Source organism: Mytilus galloprovincialis, chromosome 14, assembly GCF_965363235.1.
Source record: "Mytilus galloprovincialis chromosome 14, xbMytGall1.hap1.1, whole genome shotgun sequence".
Taxonomy (NCBI): Eukaryota; Metazoa; Mollusca; class Bivalvia; order Mytilida; family Mytilidae; genus Mytilus; species Mytilus galloprovincialis.
The window spans coordinates 29148194-29165264 of record NC_134851.1 but is presented as its reverse complement, the minus strand read 5'-3'; the positions used below and the strand labels follow the sequence as shown (position 1 = coordinate 29165264).

Genomic DNA, 17071 nt, shown 5'->3' with positions numbered 1-17071 from the left:
CTTCCATTCAACCTCTCCTCAGTATACGTATATACACATCTTTAATACTGGTGCAAAACATGGATCAAGGACAAACATACAGCATTATAACATGAAGAGAAGCAATAGCTTATATTCAATATATTATTGCGGTTTCTTCTTTCAAAGATATAAATAGAACTCATTGCATTATTATGGGGGACCTAAATGTATCTACAATATAAAAAATAAGATGCGGTATGATTGCCAATGAGACAACTCTCAACAAAAGACACAAAAAGTTAACAAGTATAGGTTAACGTACGGCCTTCAACAATGCGCAAAGCCCATACTGCATAGTCATTCCTAAAAGGCCCCGTAATGACAATGTCAAACAATTCAAACAAGAAAACTTCAACTTTATTCATAAGAAATGAATCTTTCTTTGAATGTTCAAATCAATCATACAGAAGATATATAGTTTATGCCTTTGTATCTTGGATATTATTATTTTTCCCTAAAATAAATCTGTTGCTTTCTTCAAGGTGTAATTGTGGACAATGTGCAGTTATGCCGTCAGCAAGAGAGTGTGTCTGCTGTTGTGAAGTTACAAAAATTGTTGACGTGAAAAATGAACACCCTGACACAGCTTGTATAACAGACCATCCGGGATTTCATCCAGTGTGCCTTGATATACATGTATTAAAAGTTGCCTATTACCAGTATAGGCAGCAATATGGAGAGCATCCTGATCATGGAAATGAGTAAGAAATTCAGTCCTGTATATCAACATCAACATTTATATTGGTTTATTTTTAAAATCTATTTTATAAAAATAATATGTTTTTTAAATCGTGAATCAATGCACTATGTTGAAGGCTGTGCATCAAATATAATTTATAATTGCTTATATTTAGTATGTGAAGTCTTGGCTAGTGTGATTTGGATGACAAGCATTCTATGTCGTCTCATTGAAAAATGCAACACTTGCTCTTTTTGTATACATAGTAACTTTATTTCACCCTTGTCTAATTGTACGTCTGTCCATATGTACCAAAATTGATTTTTATTCTCAAACTTTATTTCGCCTCAATCAAATGGTATGAAACTTGTACACAATACTTATTATCACAAAACTTTATATATTAATATATTCAAGCAGGACATTATCTTTGTGCATGGTAATATTCCCCATTTATTATTCAAAAGTGAATATATATAAAAATATAAAATTTTGCATCTAATCTTATCCTGAATATGCTTGAATTATTTACTGCTGTAGTTTATTAAAAGAACATCTTTTATAATTTCAGGAGAAATCGTTACACAGCATATAGACAATTTGTACGGTGGTGTTGGCATTTCCTAGGGAAAGAGGTCCGTGTGGTTATTCCATCTTGTGTGGTACTTAAGATCCGGACTGTCTTCCCTGATCTGCACCAGAACTACACTGGTTTTCATGAGGCTGACAGCGATTAAATCTAGCAAGAAGGCTTTGTATGGCTTCTTCTTTGTCTGGTCTCTCGTACTGGCTACAAAGTGGAGGTGGAACATCTACCAGTAGTTGAATACCTTCCTTGTTCATGTGCGAGACTTTTGCAATGTTGAAAACTGTTTTCATCAGACTCTCTACATATTCTAAAAAAAAAAGATTTAGAAAGAAGTGACCTTGCTGAATTTTGAATTAACATGATTAAGGTTTTGCTGAAAGACCAAAATCACTAACAAACAATGAACTACTGTTACAGATGTACATATATAAACTAAATATAACAATTTTATTCTCTTGTTTTATAGAATGTAGTTAAATTGTGTATTATAATTAGTGTCCTAATTATAGGAATTTACAAAGGTATATATAGTAAATACAAATGATTTAGACCTATTACACGTATTAAAATTTTAGAGACACTGTACATAGTAACTTTAATATGAAAACACATTTTTTCACCTGACCCTAAGGGTCAATTAAGCTTTTTTCATCACTTGGCATCCATCATCATTTGTCCCTTAACTCTTACAAAAATCTTTTTCAACATGAAAACTTGTTAAAATTATGATAAGGGGTCTTAAATAACTATTGTAAGACTACAATAGCTAGGATGACTTATTTTTTTCAATGGGAGGGCAATTTCTTCAGGGGGCAAGTTGCTAATAATCAGTTTGATACAAGTAGTAATGCTTACCAAATGTGGGATCGACTGGAATTTTTCTCACAGTGTGCTCTCCTTTTTTGTATTTAGGATACACTATCCTGTATCTTGCTTTACCATCCTGTGTGAAAGCATGGTCCCGATTGCTGTTCTCGTTAAAATGCATTGCTGCAAGCCATTGCCTTGATGGAAAAAAGGAAAAATTGTTTTGAATTAAATTGCACTGTGTAGTATTCAGTTTTATTAGATATTTTCACAATTTTACCATTTCATTTATATGAATGTTAGCTATAGTCGATATATATATATATATATATCTTGGTGTGGGAATTTCTCGCTGCATTGAATACCTATTGGCGACCTTCTACTGTTGTCTGTTCTATGGTTGGGTTGTTGTCTCTTGGACATATTTCCCATTTTTATTCTCAATTTTATTATATATAGTTAAAGTGCCATGGAAAATAGAGGTATGGAAAGCAAAGAAAAATAAATAATAATACCAAAAATATCAATAAATATTAATACATATACATTTTTGTACCTTGACCTATAATGGTTTACTTTTATAAATTGTTATTTGGATGGAGAGATGTCTCATTGGCACTATACCACATCTTCATATACATGTATCTATATTCTAAAATTATCCATTATCAATTAAACATTTACCTAGAAAGCATTCCATGGAATGAAAAACCAATCATTTTAGGTGCAAAATGATTCACCACTGAATGAAATCCCTCAAGTTCTGAAGTCTGTTGTCCAGATGACAGCATAGGAATGTCCTTCTTCATCTGCCTGCTGTTGACAATGTCTTGCAGCTTTTCATAAACTTTGGAACCTGAAAATTAATGATACTAAGATTTAGTTTTCAATTCTTTAAAGTAATTAAAAATTTTTGGAAGAAAATTTATGTAAAAGAAGAATAATATAAAGGGGAAAAAATACAGCTGCAACTAATTTCCAAAGTTTTTCTGTAAAATATATTCCTTTTCTTATAAAATATATTTAATTACATTTGTTACTTATATAGGTTATATTGATTATTAAATTAAATATTACGACCATCACAAAAAACAATCCAAGTTACAAATTTGAACATGTTGAAATGAAAATAGATGTAAATTTTTACATACAAGACCAACCTCCAGCATGTTAAATGAAAAATAATCTTTGAGTAATTAAGGTTTGACTGTACATTTACCTGGTTTTAACCACTTTTTGTGTCTTTCCCTTCCCTCCAGATCATCATGTTGACAAGAGGGGAACAGTGTGCTATGTCCATCATGAATGTTAATTATATGATTGGAAATAGATTGCCACTTTGCTAATATCAAGTCTTCATTCAGGTTTGCAGATGAAGCAGCGGTCCAGTACATATGATTCACCATGCTCTTGATCCATGGAGACACATCTGAACAATCCTTTTCCTTCGATAAAGCAAATAGTTTTTTCTTCATTCCTACAATTCAAAAATTGAAGATTTTATAACACTGTTAATGCATGATAATTAATTCTCATTATTTTATCAAAAGGTCACATTTGGTTTTCATAATAGTGAGACAACATTCAACCAGAAACCAAAGAAGTTGGCAACTGCCACTACTTGTTAAACTTCAACAATGAGCAAGACCCATGTCATTTTGTTTAACCATTGATGTTTCAATCATTGTCAATGTCAAATTATCATTCAAGGAATTCATCTGTTAATGATTTTTTTTATTTGAATGTGTCAATGAAAACATGAAAGATCAACTGTCTTTACCTTTAGCTACATGCCATACATCAAATGCATGAGTGGTATCTTCCATATTCTCTCTGACCCATTTTTTAATTTGGACATGTCTATCAGTCACCAGTGTTTTTATGTTGATGTTATGGTGCTTAAAAAATTCCACACTCCTCTGAAGCCCCTCCTTCTCCATATGGCAACTGCTTTTGACTTCGTTACTCTGAAAGGATAAACCAATACAAATATAGATAAATTTCCAATAAAAAAAAATAATACCTAAAAATAAAACTAATAAAAATGTGTTAATCTACTTTTTTTTTTTATAGTTAATACATGTACAAGACATGTTATTCAGTGGTTGTTGTTTGTTTATGTGTTTAATATATGTTTTTGTTCAATTTTTTAACATAAATAAGGCCAATTTTTTTCTTGTTTGAATTGTCATTTTGGGGACTTTTTTTGGCTGAATCTGTGGTATGGGCTTTGCTCATTGTTGAAGGCCATACAGTGACCTATAGTTGTTAATTTCTGTGTCAGTTTAATCTCTTGTGGAGAGTTGTATCATTTGCAATCATTCCACATCTTTTTTTTATATTCAAATTCTAACCTGTACAAGTTGAATGTCAACAACAACTCCCTCATCTAGATCAAGCATGGTATAACTGCCAAACTTGGCTGAATGTCCAGGAGTGTCAGCTCTACCATCTCCTCCAAGTGTCACAGATCTTTGTTGCTGCTGAATATCGTTGGCATAATCGTTCTGGTAATTGTGCCATACGTGTCCTATTGCAGGGTACAAGTAAAACTTCTGGTGGTTCATATAAGAGGACATGCTGATTCCACAAATATTCATAAATTTCAACATCCTCAATGCCTTACTTGGTACTGATCCAGAGAACAAAATTCCTGCTGATATTGACAAATTTCCCGCTGGTTTGTTTCCAACAAAAGGCTGACTAAACCAGAAACGAACATATAAACATATTTTACACTCTTGTTTGATTTTCACCATAGACCCACGAGTGTACATTATTTCTCCAACAGTATCAGCCATACATTTTGTGCAAGTGGTAAATAGTTCCATTAAATGTGATTGGAACACAACGAAATTGCTGTCTTCTTCTACAGGTACATGTATGTTTCTGGAAATATAAAATTTTACAATAATGAATGTTAAAAAAATCTTTGTCAACAGATTGATTTATGAAATACTCTTAAAGGGGCACTAGCTATGAGATATATCAAAAACCTAATATATTTTTTTTTTTCGCTAAATCAGTAATGAAATACATATAGTGAAATAATAATTCCTTTTTAGTAGCCAATAATGTTCAATTTTGTCAAAATAAGCAAAAAAACATTGATTACGAGTTATTCACTTGCAAGTGAATACTTCGACCTCATTTAATACGTATTCATGTGAACTTTAATTTAACCCCTTAGCTTGAGATGGATAATACGTGAATTGTATGTGTAAAGTTATTTAAAGGAAGAGAATGTAAACATTGAAAGTGAAACCAAAGTAAATGATTTGATTGACTGGTTCGATCCACAAATAAACAATCTATTACAGGTGAAAACAATGATAAACATTTATTTTTTATCTGTCATATAAAATTAAATAGACCTAGAATAATTCTACAGCACGTGATTGCTTAATCTATTTATATCTATATTTATGTTTACATCGCTTATATGGTCATCGGATGACTATAGAGGTCAACTCGATAAATAATTAGATGGCGTCTACACTAAAATACACACGAAACGGAGCTACGTATTTTCATGTCTGTGCCTTTCTTATTGTTTTACAATGTATTTAGACTTTTAATAGTTTGGGTAAATGTTTTACATTGTTATAAATCAAATATAAGAATTTGATTAGAATCGGTGAACATGAATTTGACAGCTAGTGCCCCTTTAATACTGTGAAATTAAATTGAAACTCAAAAGTCAAACAGAAGGACAGTGAAACCTGCCTAAAAATCATTATCATTAAGACAAAATTTCATTTACTCAGTACATGTTTCTTTTTTAAACTTGACAATGTTGTTGATCAGTGAGTACTGTATATTGTCCCTCTGGTTTCTTTCAATATACTTTAGAATCTGAAAAAGTGGATTTGTTGCAATATTTATAAAAAAGAAGATGTGGTATTATTGCCTTTGAGACAACTCTACACAAGAGACCAACTGACACAGAACTTGACAACTATAGGTCATACAGCCTTCAATAATGAGCAAAGCCCATTTAGTATTGTACCTCATTTCCTGCTCATCATTATCATCTGAAGAAGGTGAAAGAGGTTGGTAGCTAGGATCTGATTCTTGATCATCTTTCATTGGAGAGGAAAATGGTTCATCAATGGTGGTGGTTGATGATCGAGCATGTTCTTTGGACTTTCTTGGCATTGTCAAAGGTTTCAAATTATCTGGTCGGACCAGCTGAAATGCATCGCTCATCAAGGGCTTTGGTGGCTGAATTTCATTTGTACCATCTGTTTGTGTTCCTGAATAATAAACCAGAATAAAGACATTCAATAAACTGAGGTTTCTATAATGAAATTTGCTACAAAGTACTACTCCTCAGACTATAAGCCAATGTTTAGTGAAAAATTGTTAAAGAATAATAATCACTGGTAATAAATTCATGAGATTCAACACTGTTTGTTTGCTTTATATGCACATACATGTAACACAAATGAATTAATAAAATTACATAAAATAAATTAATAGTATAACCGCAGTGTACATGCTGAAATTTCTACAATTTAAAATTTTTGAATCTCCCTCGACACTACTTGCAAGTATGTTCTTGAGAAACAATGATAGTCCATCGGGAGGGGCCCAAAATTGCTGACCATTGTTAAGAGAGAGTCATATCTCTAACACAAATATAACACCCCTGTAGATTTTGTAAGAGTAGGTTAATCCTCTATACAATGTTAGGCAGCACTCGCAACCGCAAAGTGGAATCCGAAAGGGATTAATAAGTTGCTATAAATAAATATGTTTTAACTTAACTACCATTTAAGTAAGGAACTTTTATTACAGGTTTCAAAGAGAAAAGAAAATTACCAATTGTCCTCATTTTCACTGCAGGTTTCTGATACTTTGTGGTCTTTGAATTAGTCTGGCAATACTTTGATCTCTTTTTTGGTCTTTTGTTGACCTGGCAACTAAATGAAGCTGTAGTTGGTTTTGGATCATCAACTTCATATTCTACTACCTACAATTTTTAAATTTTATAAATATCATACTTTATATAACTAATTGTACAATAAATCAGATGCATAAGTCATTTTAAGATCATGGTTTTGTTTAGAGGTCCTAGACATTTCATTAATACAAAAATCCATTCATTTTGATTTTTTCCAAGTATCCCATATAGAACAGAAAGGAGATAAAGAATGAAAATCCAACTAAACATATTAAAATTTAATTATTACATGAACTTAGAAAATATGTTCTCAATCAATAATCTGGTAACCCTACATACATACATGTACACAATGTAAGTAGTGTAAGTCATGACTATAAAGCTTATAACCAAAACCTCGTCTTATCTTAGGATAAAAAATATTTACAGTCACTGAGATACTTATATGGTATCAAAGTAAAAAGAATTAGATATTGCTAATGCTTGATGGATATCAACACAAGATATTTTATTTCAATATAAAAAAATACATAACACCTTCATAAATATTTATGTGGTATGGGTTCATTGTTGAAGGCTGGAAGAAGACATATAGCTATTCATTTCATGTGTGTCATTTGGTCTCTTGTGGAGAGTTTTTTCATTGGTAATCATACCACATCTTTTGAATATTCAATAACTTTTGCGTTTGCTTTTTTGCCATTTTTATATTGCAAATAAACATACCTCTTCAAAATCCATTACATGGTTGTCTGGTTGATCTATATCCTCAGCTGGTTCACTGACAGAAGTCTCCTGCTTGTCCTCCTCAGCTGGTTCACTGACAGTACTAATATTCTGATAGTGATCAGCAACTAACTGTTAATGAAATATTTTAACATATATAGTAAAGAGTTCAAATACAAGAAGTGTATAATTTGGGAAGTCTGAGAACTTCCTTATCTGATTTGTTTAATTTGTGCAGTTATTTCTACATTTGTACTTTATTAGTTGTGCTATTCCCAATAACTTAATTGTTGAATTGTTATGTATGTGTATCAAGGTCAAGTTAGTACATTTATTAGCAATGATCAGAGGGGGGCCAGGCCCCAATTTATCTGTTTTATTTTTTTAATTTACAGGGATTTGTGGTTTAAACTAAGCCTGATCCCCCTTTTCAAACTGCTAATAGAACCCAAAAATGAAGTCTCCACCACCCTAGTCCAAATAATTATGAAGTCTGGCAAGGCTATTTTAAATTTTTTCTGGGACGCCTTCCTACGACACTACGAAGGCGTCCCAGAAAGAAAAAAAATAGCCTTGCTAGACGTCATAATTATTCGGACTATCATCACCACCCATATAAATAAAAATCTGGATCCGTCACTGATGAATACAAGGCTTATCCTAGTCCAAATAATTATGACGTCTGGCAAGGCTATTTTAATTTTTTTCTGGGACGCCTTCCTACGTCGGAGAAAAAATTTAAAATAGCCTTGCAGTCGTAGGAAGGCATCCCAGAAAAAAAATGAAAATAGCCTTGCCAGACGTCATAATTATTTGGACTAGGCTTATCCATTCTATGAATTAATATTGGATTATATTAATATCTGTTTAACAATAATTGAAGCATTCAAAAATTTCTAATTTGACATGGAGTCAGGACAAATGATGGAAATTTAAAGTGTTGTTTACCCTTGCAGCTTCTCTTTTTATATAGCCTCTTCTGATCTTCTTTGGAGGAGAACTTTGACATGTTGATGTCTCTGAGGGTGATAACATCTCCAGACGTGGAAGTGTGTGTTTCGGGGTCGTCGGTATAGGTTGCTCTGTTTCAAGAGGCTTCTCCTTAACCATGCTAACTTGCTTTGCAATACTTGGACTATGTACAGTAGGTACAGCACCAACATTCAGCTTCGCCTTCTTCGGGGCTCTACCCATATGTTCAATCTCGAACCTATGCCTGAATGGGAAGTCATCAATGATAAAATGAACGGAACATAGGGCTGAAAACTCCGTTGGTCCATCCCAGTTGGCTCTCTTAAGTTTCACAAACCCTGTCCATTTTCTACGAAGATTAGGGTCTTTTGGGAAGGAATGCAAAGAAAATCCATCCGCATTTGTGTTCCTACAATTAGCTGCTACACATCTCGTCCCACTGCCTCTACTTGAACCTCCGCGATCTCCTCTCGGCATTGTCGTAGATGAAATCGTTCGTATATATTCTCGTTTGTTTATGGTATTTTGCAATATCGGAAGTACATGTGTTCACAATGTGACGTCAGACTTCGGTTTTTCTCCGGAAATTGCCGATTGATAAAATCGCCTTAGGTGTGATTACTAATGCAAAACTCACCTGTGTGGATATCTTTTTTAATACGCGGAATTTTGAAATCGGGTTTTTTGCGATCGAATTCTTAATTTATTTGAAAGAGATAAAACCATAAAAAAATATTTCGACATTTAGACTGCTATGGCACTTTAAGTTAAAACAATAAATAAAATGCCAGTGTCTATACAGGGAATATAATTCAATATACTTTATAAAATTTAAGTATACGAAGCCACGATGTATACTCTAATACATTAGCCCTTTTCACAAAAAATGTTAAGTGTAAAATTAATCTTACGATAAATATTTAGTTGAATTGTTAAGGAATATTTAAGACTTACGATACATTTTACACTTAAGAATGTTTGTGAAAAGGCCTACTGTCAGGACGACTGGATACTAATTCGCTATTAACTTTACATTGATAAGATAATTAATAGTTAACTTAAGTGTCACATATTGATTTACAATAAAATTAAAAAACAACATCATAAAAAAAGGATCAATACCCAGCCTATAAAGGCTTATGAGACACAGTAAATCATGACAAATAAAAGCTATAACAGTTATACTAAAAGCAGTAAACCTTTTATCCGGACTCATACAGTACCGTTAATTTTATTACTACCACTGGGTCGATGCCTCTGCTGGTGGACTATTAGTCCCCGAGGGTATCACCAGCCCAGTAGCCAGTACTTCGGTACTGGCATGAACATACGGATTTTTGTGTTATTAAAATTTGCTGTTACAAAATAGGAGAAATTATTATAAATTAAGGAATGTATCTCCCTCATGCAAAGCTCTGATTCCTTTCACGAATTTGGCTATACTTTTTGGACCTTTTGGATTAAAGCTCTTCATCTTTTATATAAGCTTTGAATTTTAAATATTTTGGCCACGAGCATCACTGAAGAGACATGTGTTGTCGAAATGCGCATCTGGTGCAAGAAAATTGGTACCGTTAATTTTATTATATACACTATGTAATAAAATAGTATGTTATAAATATTGTATGGCATTATGAACTAGATGTAAAGCGTGGTGAAGGCTCTTATATAACCACATGTCATACTGTTACGAACTTAAGGGTAATGAATATTATAATGTTGTTTTACAGTTATACCTTCTCTGATTTTTCTCGGAATTTACTCATTTTATCTTCTTATCGTAGAAAATATCATTAACTGTATCCCTGGTTCCTATATGTTGTTAGGTGCTCTCTTCGAGGTCCGCCTTCCTAGTATAAATAGTGGGTAGCGTAAACAAAAGTTGTCATTTGTGACTAAGATAATTGATATTTAGAACAGATCAGAAAGTAACGAAATTGAATAGTCTAAAAGCAAGCTGCAGGGTTAGTCAAACTCAAACTAAGTGAAGTATTTGAAACCTGCTGACAGGATCATTAAATCTCTCACTATTGCAGTGAGTGTACACTGATGTACCATGCCTTAGTGCTATCATGACAAGGCTGTTGCATTTGTTTCTAGTGCGCAATTGTTTTATATTTTGTAGTATAGCGTAAACTTTTTGACTTTTGAAGTTTTGGATTGCTCTTCAACTCCAAGGAAACTGGTCCGAACACGCGGGGTAAACATATTAAAATACATCCGCCGGTTACACGTTACAATACTATGGTTTGGTTTTTATCTATAACTGGTTTAACGGTCAGTGCAACGTATGGAATTGCATACGAATTTTCTTTCTAGGCATTTCATATACATATATTTGTCTCAAGTGTATCAACAGTTAATGTATTGATTGTAATGTAATTCAATTTCTCGTTGTTATGACAACAAATGTAAAATGTCTATGATCTATTTTGCGTGAAATACTTTTTGTAAAGAAATCAAAGATAATTATACTGCATTACATTTTAAGTGCCACTAAAAACAATCATTATCAATGAATGTACTTACATGTGTCAGAATTCAGTTTCACATCCTAAAAATACACAAATTACCGTAAAAAACTATACAGTAAAAAAAACTAACATGTATTGATCTCTTTAAGTCATATACGCTTTCAAAGACGGATACATAGTTTGAATTAGATAAAAATTCTCGTACAATTTGCCATGTGTTAAAAAATATTTAGAAAAAATCGCTAGAATAGTTTTGACGACTTACATTATATTTTTTTTATTGTTTTAATTAATTAATTTATTTATTTATCAATGTATTTTTTTTAATTTTTTCTTTTATATTTAATTTATTTATATATCTAACTTCGAAAAATTCTGTTTTTTTTTTCTTTGTTTTATCCTTTTTTTATTTGATAGACACTATTTGAGGTTGTCTATTCCTTCTATTTTCAACATTTAGTTCAAAAGTTAAGAGCCTTACTAGAGTTATTTATCCCTTCCGCCACGTTGCCTAACAAGACAGAACAACTCAATATCTAAAAGAATTGATTGGATGAAACTGTAAAATAGTCACACCTACAAAATCTCATGTCTTATGTCAAAAAACGATAGTCCATTCAACCTTAAATTTAGTTTTTGATACAAAGTTTATATATTTGTAGAATTTTACACACAAGTGTTTGTTAATGTTGAAAGAAAAAAAATCCTTTTACATACAAGTTTAAAAAAAAAAATCACATACATTTCCAGTAAATTATGCGATTTTTAGATTTTTACCTTGTGAGAGAGACACAAATAATAGATATGGTCCACATATCTTGACATAAAAAACATGCAAAAGAAAAACTATAAAATCATATACTCGTATAAAACTAAAATCTGCGATTTTATTATATTTAAAGCCAGAGTCGCCCCTTGATTTTGCAAAAGTTATGCTCCAATGGAGTAAAATAATGTTTTTGATCAGTTTAGTCTATCCCGTATTTTAAACTTTTCATATTAAATTTCCAATGCAACAAATATACCTTAATGCCATATTTATACCATGAACATGCATGAAAAAACTATCGTTAATTAAAAATTTGGTACCCTTGTTAGAAGTTGTAAAAAATAGGAAATTAACCTGTAACTAAAAATGCAGTAAGCAAGACTTTGGTATTACTATACGACGGCGGCTGCGGTGGGGTATACTGTTTATATAAAGCATCATATTTCAGAATGTAAAAGATCTAGATGCTTTATAACCTGTATGCAAATACCTTATTTTAAGAAGTTTCCATCATTCATAAGACCATTGTTCATGGTTTTGCAAAGTAATTAAATGACAAAATCAAATGATAAAACACATCAAACGAACGGACAACAATTGTCCTATTCCTGACTTGGTACAGGTATTTTTAAATGTAGAAAATGATGGATTGAACCTGGTTTTATAGCGCTAAACCTCTCACTTGTATGACAGTCGCCTCAAATTCAATCATATTTACAACGATGCGTGAGCATAACAGACCTAATAGGTAAAATTGTCAAAATAGGGGTACAGCAGTACTGTAATCGCCGTGTCACAATCTTAATCAGAAAAAAAATATTAAAAAAACAGCACAAAATAGCGTGTATCAAATTCAACAACCACGTTCATTGCTTACAAAAAAGATATTTGGTATTTGGAATAATTGTATGGTGAACATGTCTGCAGATATCACTTGAACTTAACCGTAAGAAAATGCCTGTTCTAATAGGAATATGACATTTGTTATTTTTTTGTTTGAGCTTTTGATTTTATCATTTGATTAGGAACTTTCCTTTTTAAATTTCCTGCGTAGTTTAGTATTTTTCATGATTGATTGTTCAATAATAGTTTTTTTTTGTGTTTACGTCTGTTTTTAATGACCATAAGCAACATGTCAACTATATTTGGTAATTTTGTATATGTATGTCTGACATGATTTATTTGGCCTTGACCTCATTTATAAATCTATAATAATGTTAGATTATGTAATATATTTAGTAGCACCTGGTAGACTTTTAACATAAATCAATGGTAAGCAAAGAAGGCGAGACTTTCAGCTTTATTTGATTATCATATAAATCTTTAGGATCTTGAGAGCATCCCAAGCTATCTGTGGGGTTCGTGTTACTCATTTTTAGTTTTCTATACTGTGTTGTCCATACTTTTGTTTGTTATTTTCTCTTTCAGCCATGGTCATGGCGGCGGACACCATACTTTAATAAGCGTTGTACTGCATCTCGGAAGATAACAAATGACCATTTTCCTATAACGCAGTTTCAACAACTATTTGGGTTGGCAAGTGATTCATACAAAAGCTTTCGTCAACTCGGCACCATTTTTACAAACATATATCATGGAAAAAGGTGATATCAGAATCACCAAAACCAAGTGTTACCATTTGCTATGTAACTTCCTTGAAGTTGATGGCTCTCAAATCAACTCGTATAGAAATGTATCTTCAAAAGAAGAAGTAGGTCAAATGATTACTGACATGTACAAAAACATAACATACAAGAGAGTATAAGAAACATATAGTAACGGGAATATAACTACCAACGAACTTTTCTTTCTATGTATAAATTTTGACATTTAAAATATCAAAATTTCAACTTCAACTAAACATGTCTGTCGATCATAATTTACGAAATAGATATTTGTTTAATGATCTTTATCTTGCAATTTCAAAACAACAGATACGTTACTCATAGTATTTTAGTGATTGGAGTATATAAAAAATCATACGCTCAATTTGTATTGTTTTTGCGTATTTTTGTGATTGAAATCAACTTTGTTAAAAAACCAAAAGTCAACTCAGATTTGTACATTGTAAACACTGTAAAATAAAGATGCTATTGACTACAGAGGTATTTTTAATGGCCAGTTTTAGGAACCAGAGACATGTACACAATACTGAAGTAGAGGAAATCAAACTTCGAGTATCCTTGTTCGCGATTGAATTACTCCCATTTGTTATTCCGGGCCTTTAAAGCCTAATATGAGGTATGGGCTTTACGCATTGATGAAGACAGCTGCACAGTGACTTACAGCTGAAAGTTCTTGTGACATGTGTTCACTTGAAGAGTAGTCGCCTTGGCAATCATACAACAACCACATCGTTTTTTTATTACTTAAAAAACCTAATCATACATCTAAGAATAAATTATCAATGATTTAATATTCACCAGCTAATGAGTTTTACACACAAAGACGATGTTGGCTGGGGCTTTATACATGTATGTGGGGACAACACCATATTTGTCATGGAGGTAGGACAAGTGTTTTGAAGCATTTGGGTCTTTAAAGATTGACTTAGCATAGGTATTGATAGACCCATTCAGTTTCTTAATTCTGATTTGTCTCAACGATCTCACAGTATTAATCTATTCGGATAGAGTAACTACGTCTAATTTCTGGATGCTATACATATATTTAGATTGCGTTCGAGGTTTAGTAGGTCGTATGTACGCTTATTTTGCTTCGTTTAAATACATTTGTACATTCCAATTGTGGCAGGTAAGTCTTATACTCAAAATGTTCGAAAGAAAAAACATACCGGGTTCAAATTTAAAGTTATTATACCATGTAATTATATAAGGTAATTAGGGTATTCTATCTTCTTAAGAGCTGTTTTACACGTATATATCCTTTGAACTCACACATGGACAATCTAATTGGAAATGTCGGAATTGTGTACAAGTTAGACAAAACTTGAATTGTATAGCAACATTGAACAATACATGATTTAATGCAATACTGGTTACAAATGAAGGATTGTACAATTTTAATATGGGAATGTTTTACTAATTGTACTTTAAACATTGGTATAGCTTAACGAATAAAGATACCTGCATTTATCTTTTTGATTTCAACTACATGTAAATGCAATTCTGGTCAAAACAGAGCCAAGCACCTAGTACTAAAAAATACCATCAAACCCTTAATTTCCAATGGCAAATACAGTTAAACCTGTTTAAACCGAACCTGTTCGGGATTTTAAATTATGTTCGGTTTTGTACGATGTTCGGTTTTATCAGATTCACACATACAATTTGGTATGACGGTGCTTAAGAAAATGTTTGGTTTATACAGGTTTTCGGTTTATGCTGGATTCGATATAGCCTGGTTTCACTGTAGTATTATTTTACTAGATCTATAATGCGATGAATGAAGAACGGGCGGATGTTTATCTGGTATTTTATATAGTCTTTGTCTCATTAGCAATCATACCACATCTTCTTTTTTATATTTAATGTAGGGTTTGTTTCTCGTGCTGTGTGGATTCGGTAGAATGTGTCCCCGTGCCTGCAGCGTATGTATTTATATTTTTATAGTAAGGGTTTTTTTGCTTGTGAGAGAGCTGTCTACTTATGTTTCATTGGCAATCATACCACATCTTCTTTTTATATTTGGTGTATTTTCCATGCAGATTGAGCAAGATATATCTTTGTAAGTCTATTACTTTAATTAACGACAAATACATTTGTACTACTAACATAATAATAATGATGGAATACAGGTATATCTTTATAAGTTAGTTACCTTAATTTACGACATATTTACTAACATAATAATAATGAAGGAATACAGATATCTGTCTTTCTATATATTCAAACGTTACATACAACGACAAACATATCCAATACACTACGTATTTAAGAATGTGCAAGGTCTTCATGACATTTGAAAACGTGAACCTCTTCTAAAAAGTAAAATCACAAAAATACTGAACTCAGAGGAAAATCAAATTAGAAAGTCCCTAATCACATTTGAAAATCAAATGACAAAACACATAAAAAACAAATGGACAACAACTGTCATATTCCTGACTTGGTACAGGTATTTTGTTCGACAGTCTCATCAAAGTCCGTTATATTTACATTGATGCATGAACTAAACAGACATCTAAAAGAATTCTTTACTGATCTCATTTACAATAAACTATCTGTTTTGTTGATTTTCTGAATGAGTTTAGACTAAAGTTGTATATCAAAAATAATGATGAATATAAAAAGTTTATTGATTGTTGTAAACAGATATCAAGCGATTTAAAAAAGTCAAATCGTTTTAATTCATTACTGTTTAAGCCTGGTCTGTTAATACTCACGAAGTATATATATCAATGCATGCACCAGGCAATACTAATATTGTGTATGATATAGTCATAATAGAAACAGAACGTAGGAAATGTATAAAAAAAAAAATTATTCTTAGTGATGTCTGCGCATGCGGTGTCCGAACTATTTTCTCTTTTCCAACGAATCATGTCGCATTTTCACGACCAAGCATACGTCAACGACCACCATTGCACAATACATACATTTGTAATTAAATGCATCACTGGTCTCCCAACAATGGACAGCAATTCTCTAGAAATAGGTAAATCTATCCATTCCTGTAACACACATGTTTGTACATGTTTGCTGTGATCTGTTTACGAATGGAAATATATGAAATTTATCTTAAAAGAAAGTAAATTAATTGTCATTGCACCCACGAGCACTAAAAACAGTAATACTATGAAAGGCATCCATACCACGGTGGGTATGGTTGTCCTGCGAGAGAACGTACTGTGCTGGTGATTTGGTCCTGACGGGTGCTGGTGGGTCCTGATTCTGTGCTGGTGGGTTTGTTTACATTGTATCAGAACGGCAATAAAACGACTGTTTTGTTGCTTAATTTTTCTCTGATGTGTCATAAGTACCGTGCAAAGTATATTACAACAATATTATATTGCAAAAGTCGTGCAAGTTCGTTAAATGGAATTGTCCTGACGCTGTGCTGGTGATAAGAAAAACGGTCCTGGTTCTGTGCTCCTATGTCCTGGTTCTGTGCTTTTATATTTTAGTTAAAAGTGGCATATATTCAAGAGCATTGATGCTGTACTGTT

General features: G+C 32.3%; 1 protein-coding gene across 1 annotated transcript; it reads right to left on the bottom strand.

Annotated features, from left to right (window-relative positions):
* Positions 1 to 433: 433 nt before the first annotated feature.
* Positions 434 to 9043, bottom strand: LOC143058839 (uncharacterized). Its single transcript, XM_076232316.1, has 10 exons — positions 8677 to 9043; positions 7729 to 7860; positions 6921 to 7071; positions 6106 to 6352; positions 4451 to 4985; positions 3877 to 4063; positions 3316 to 3573; positions 2781 to 2952; positions 2145 to 2293; positions 434 to 1596 (listed from the first exon to the last, which is right to left on the bottom strand). Exons 1-10 carry the CDS (start codon positions 8920 to 8922, stop codon positions 1367 to 1369), a joined length of 2307 nt encoding a protein of 768 aa, XP_076088431.1. The 5' UTR covers positions 8923 to 9043; the 3' UTR covers positions 434 to 1366.
* Positions 9044 to 17071: the final 8028 nt, after the last annotated feature.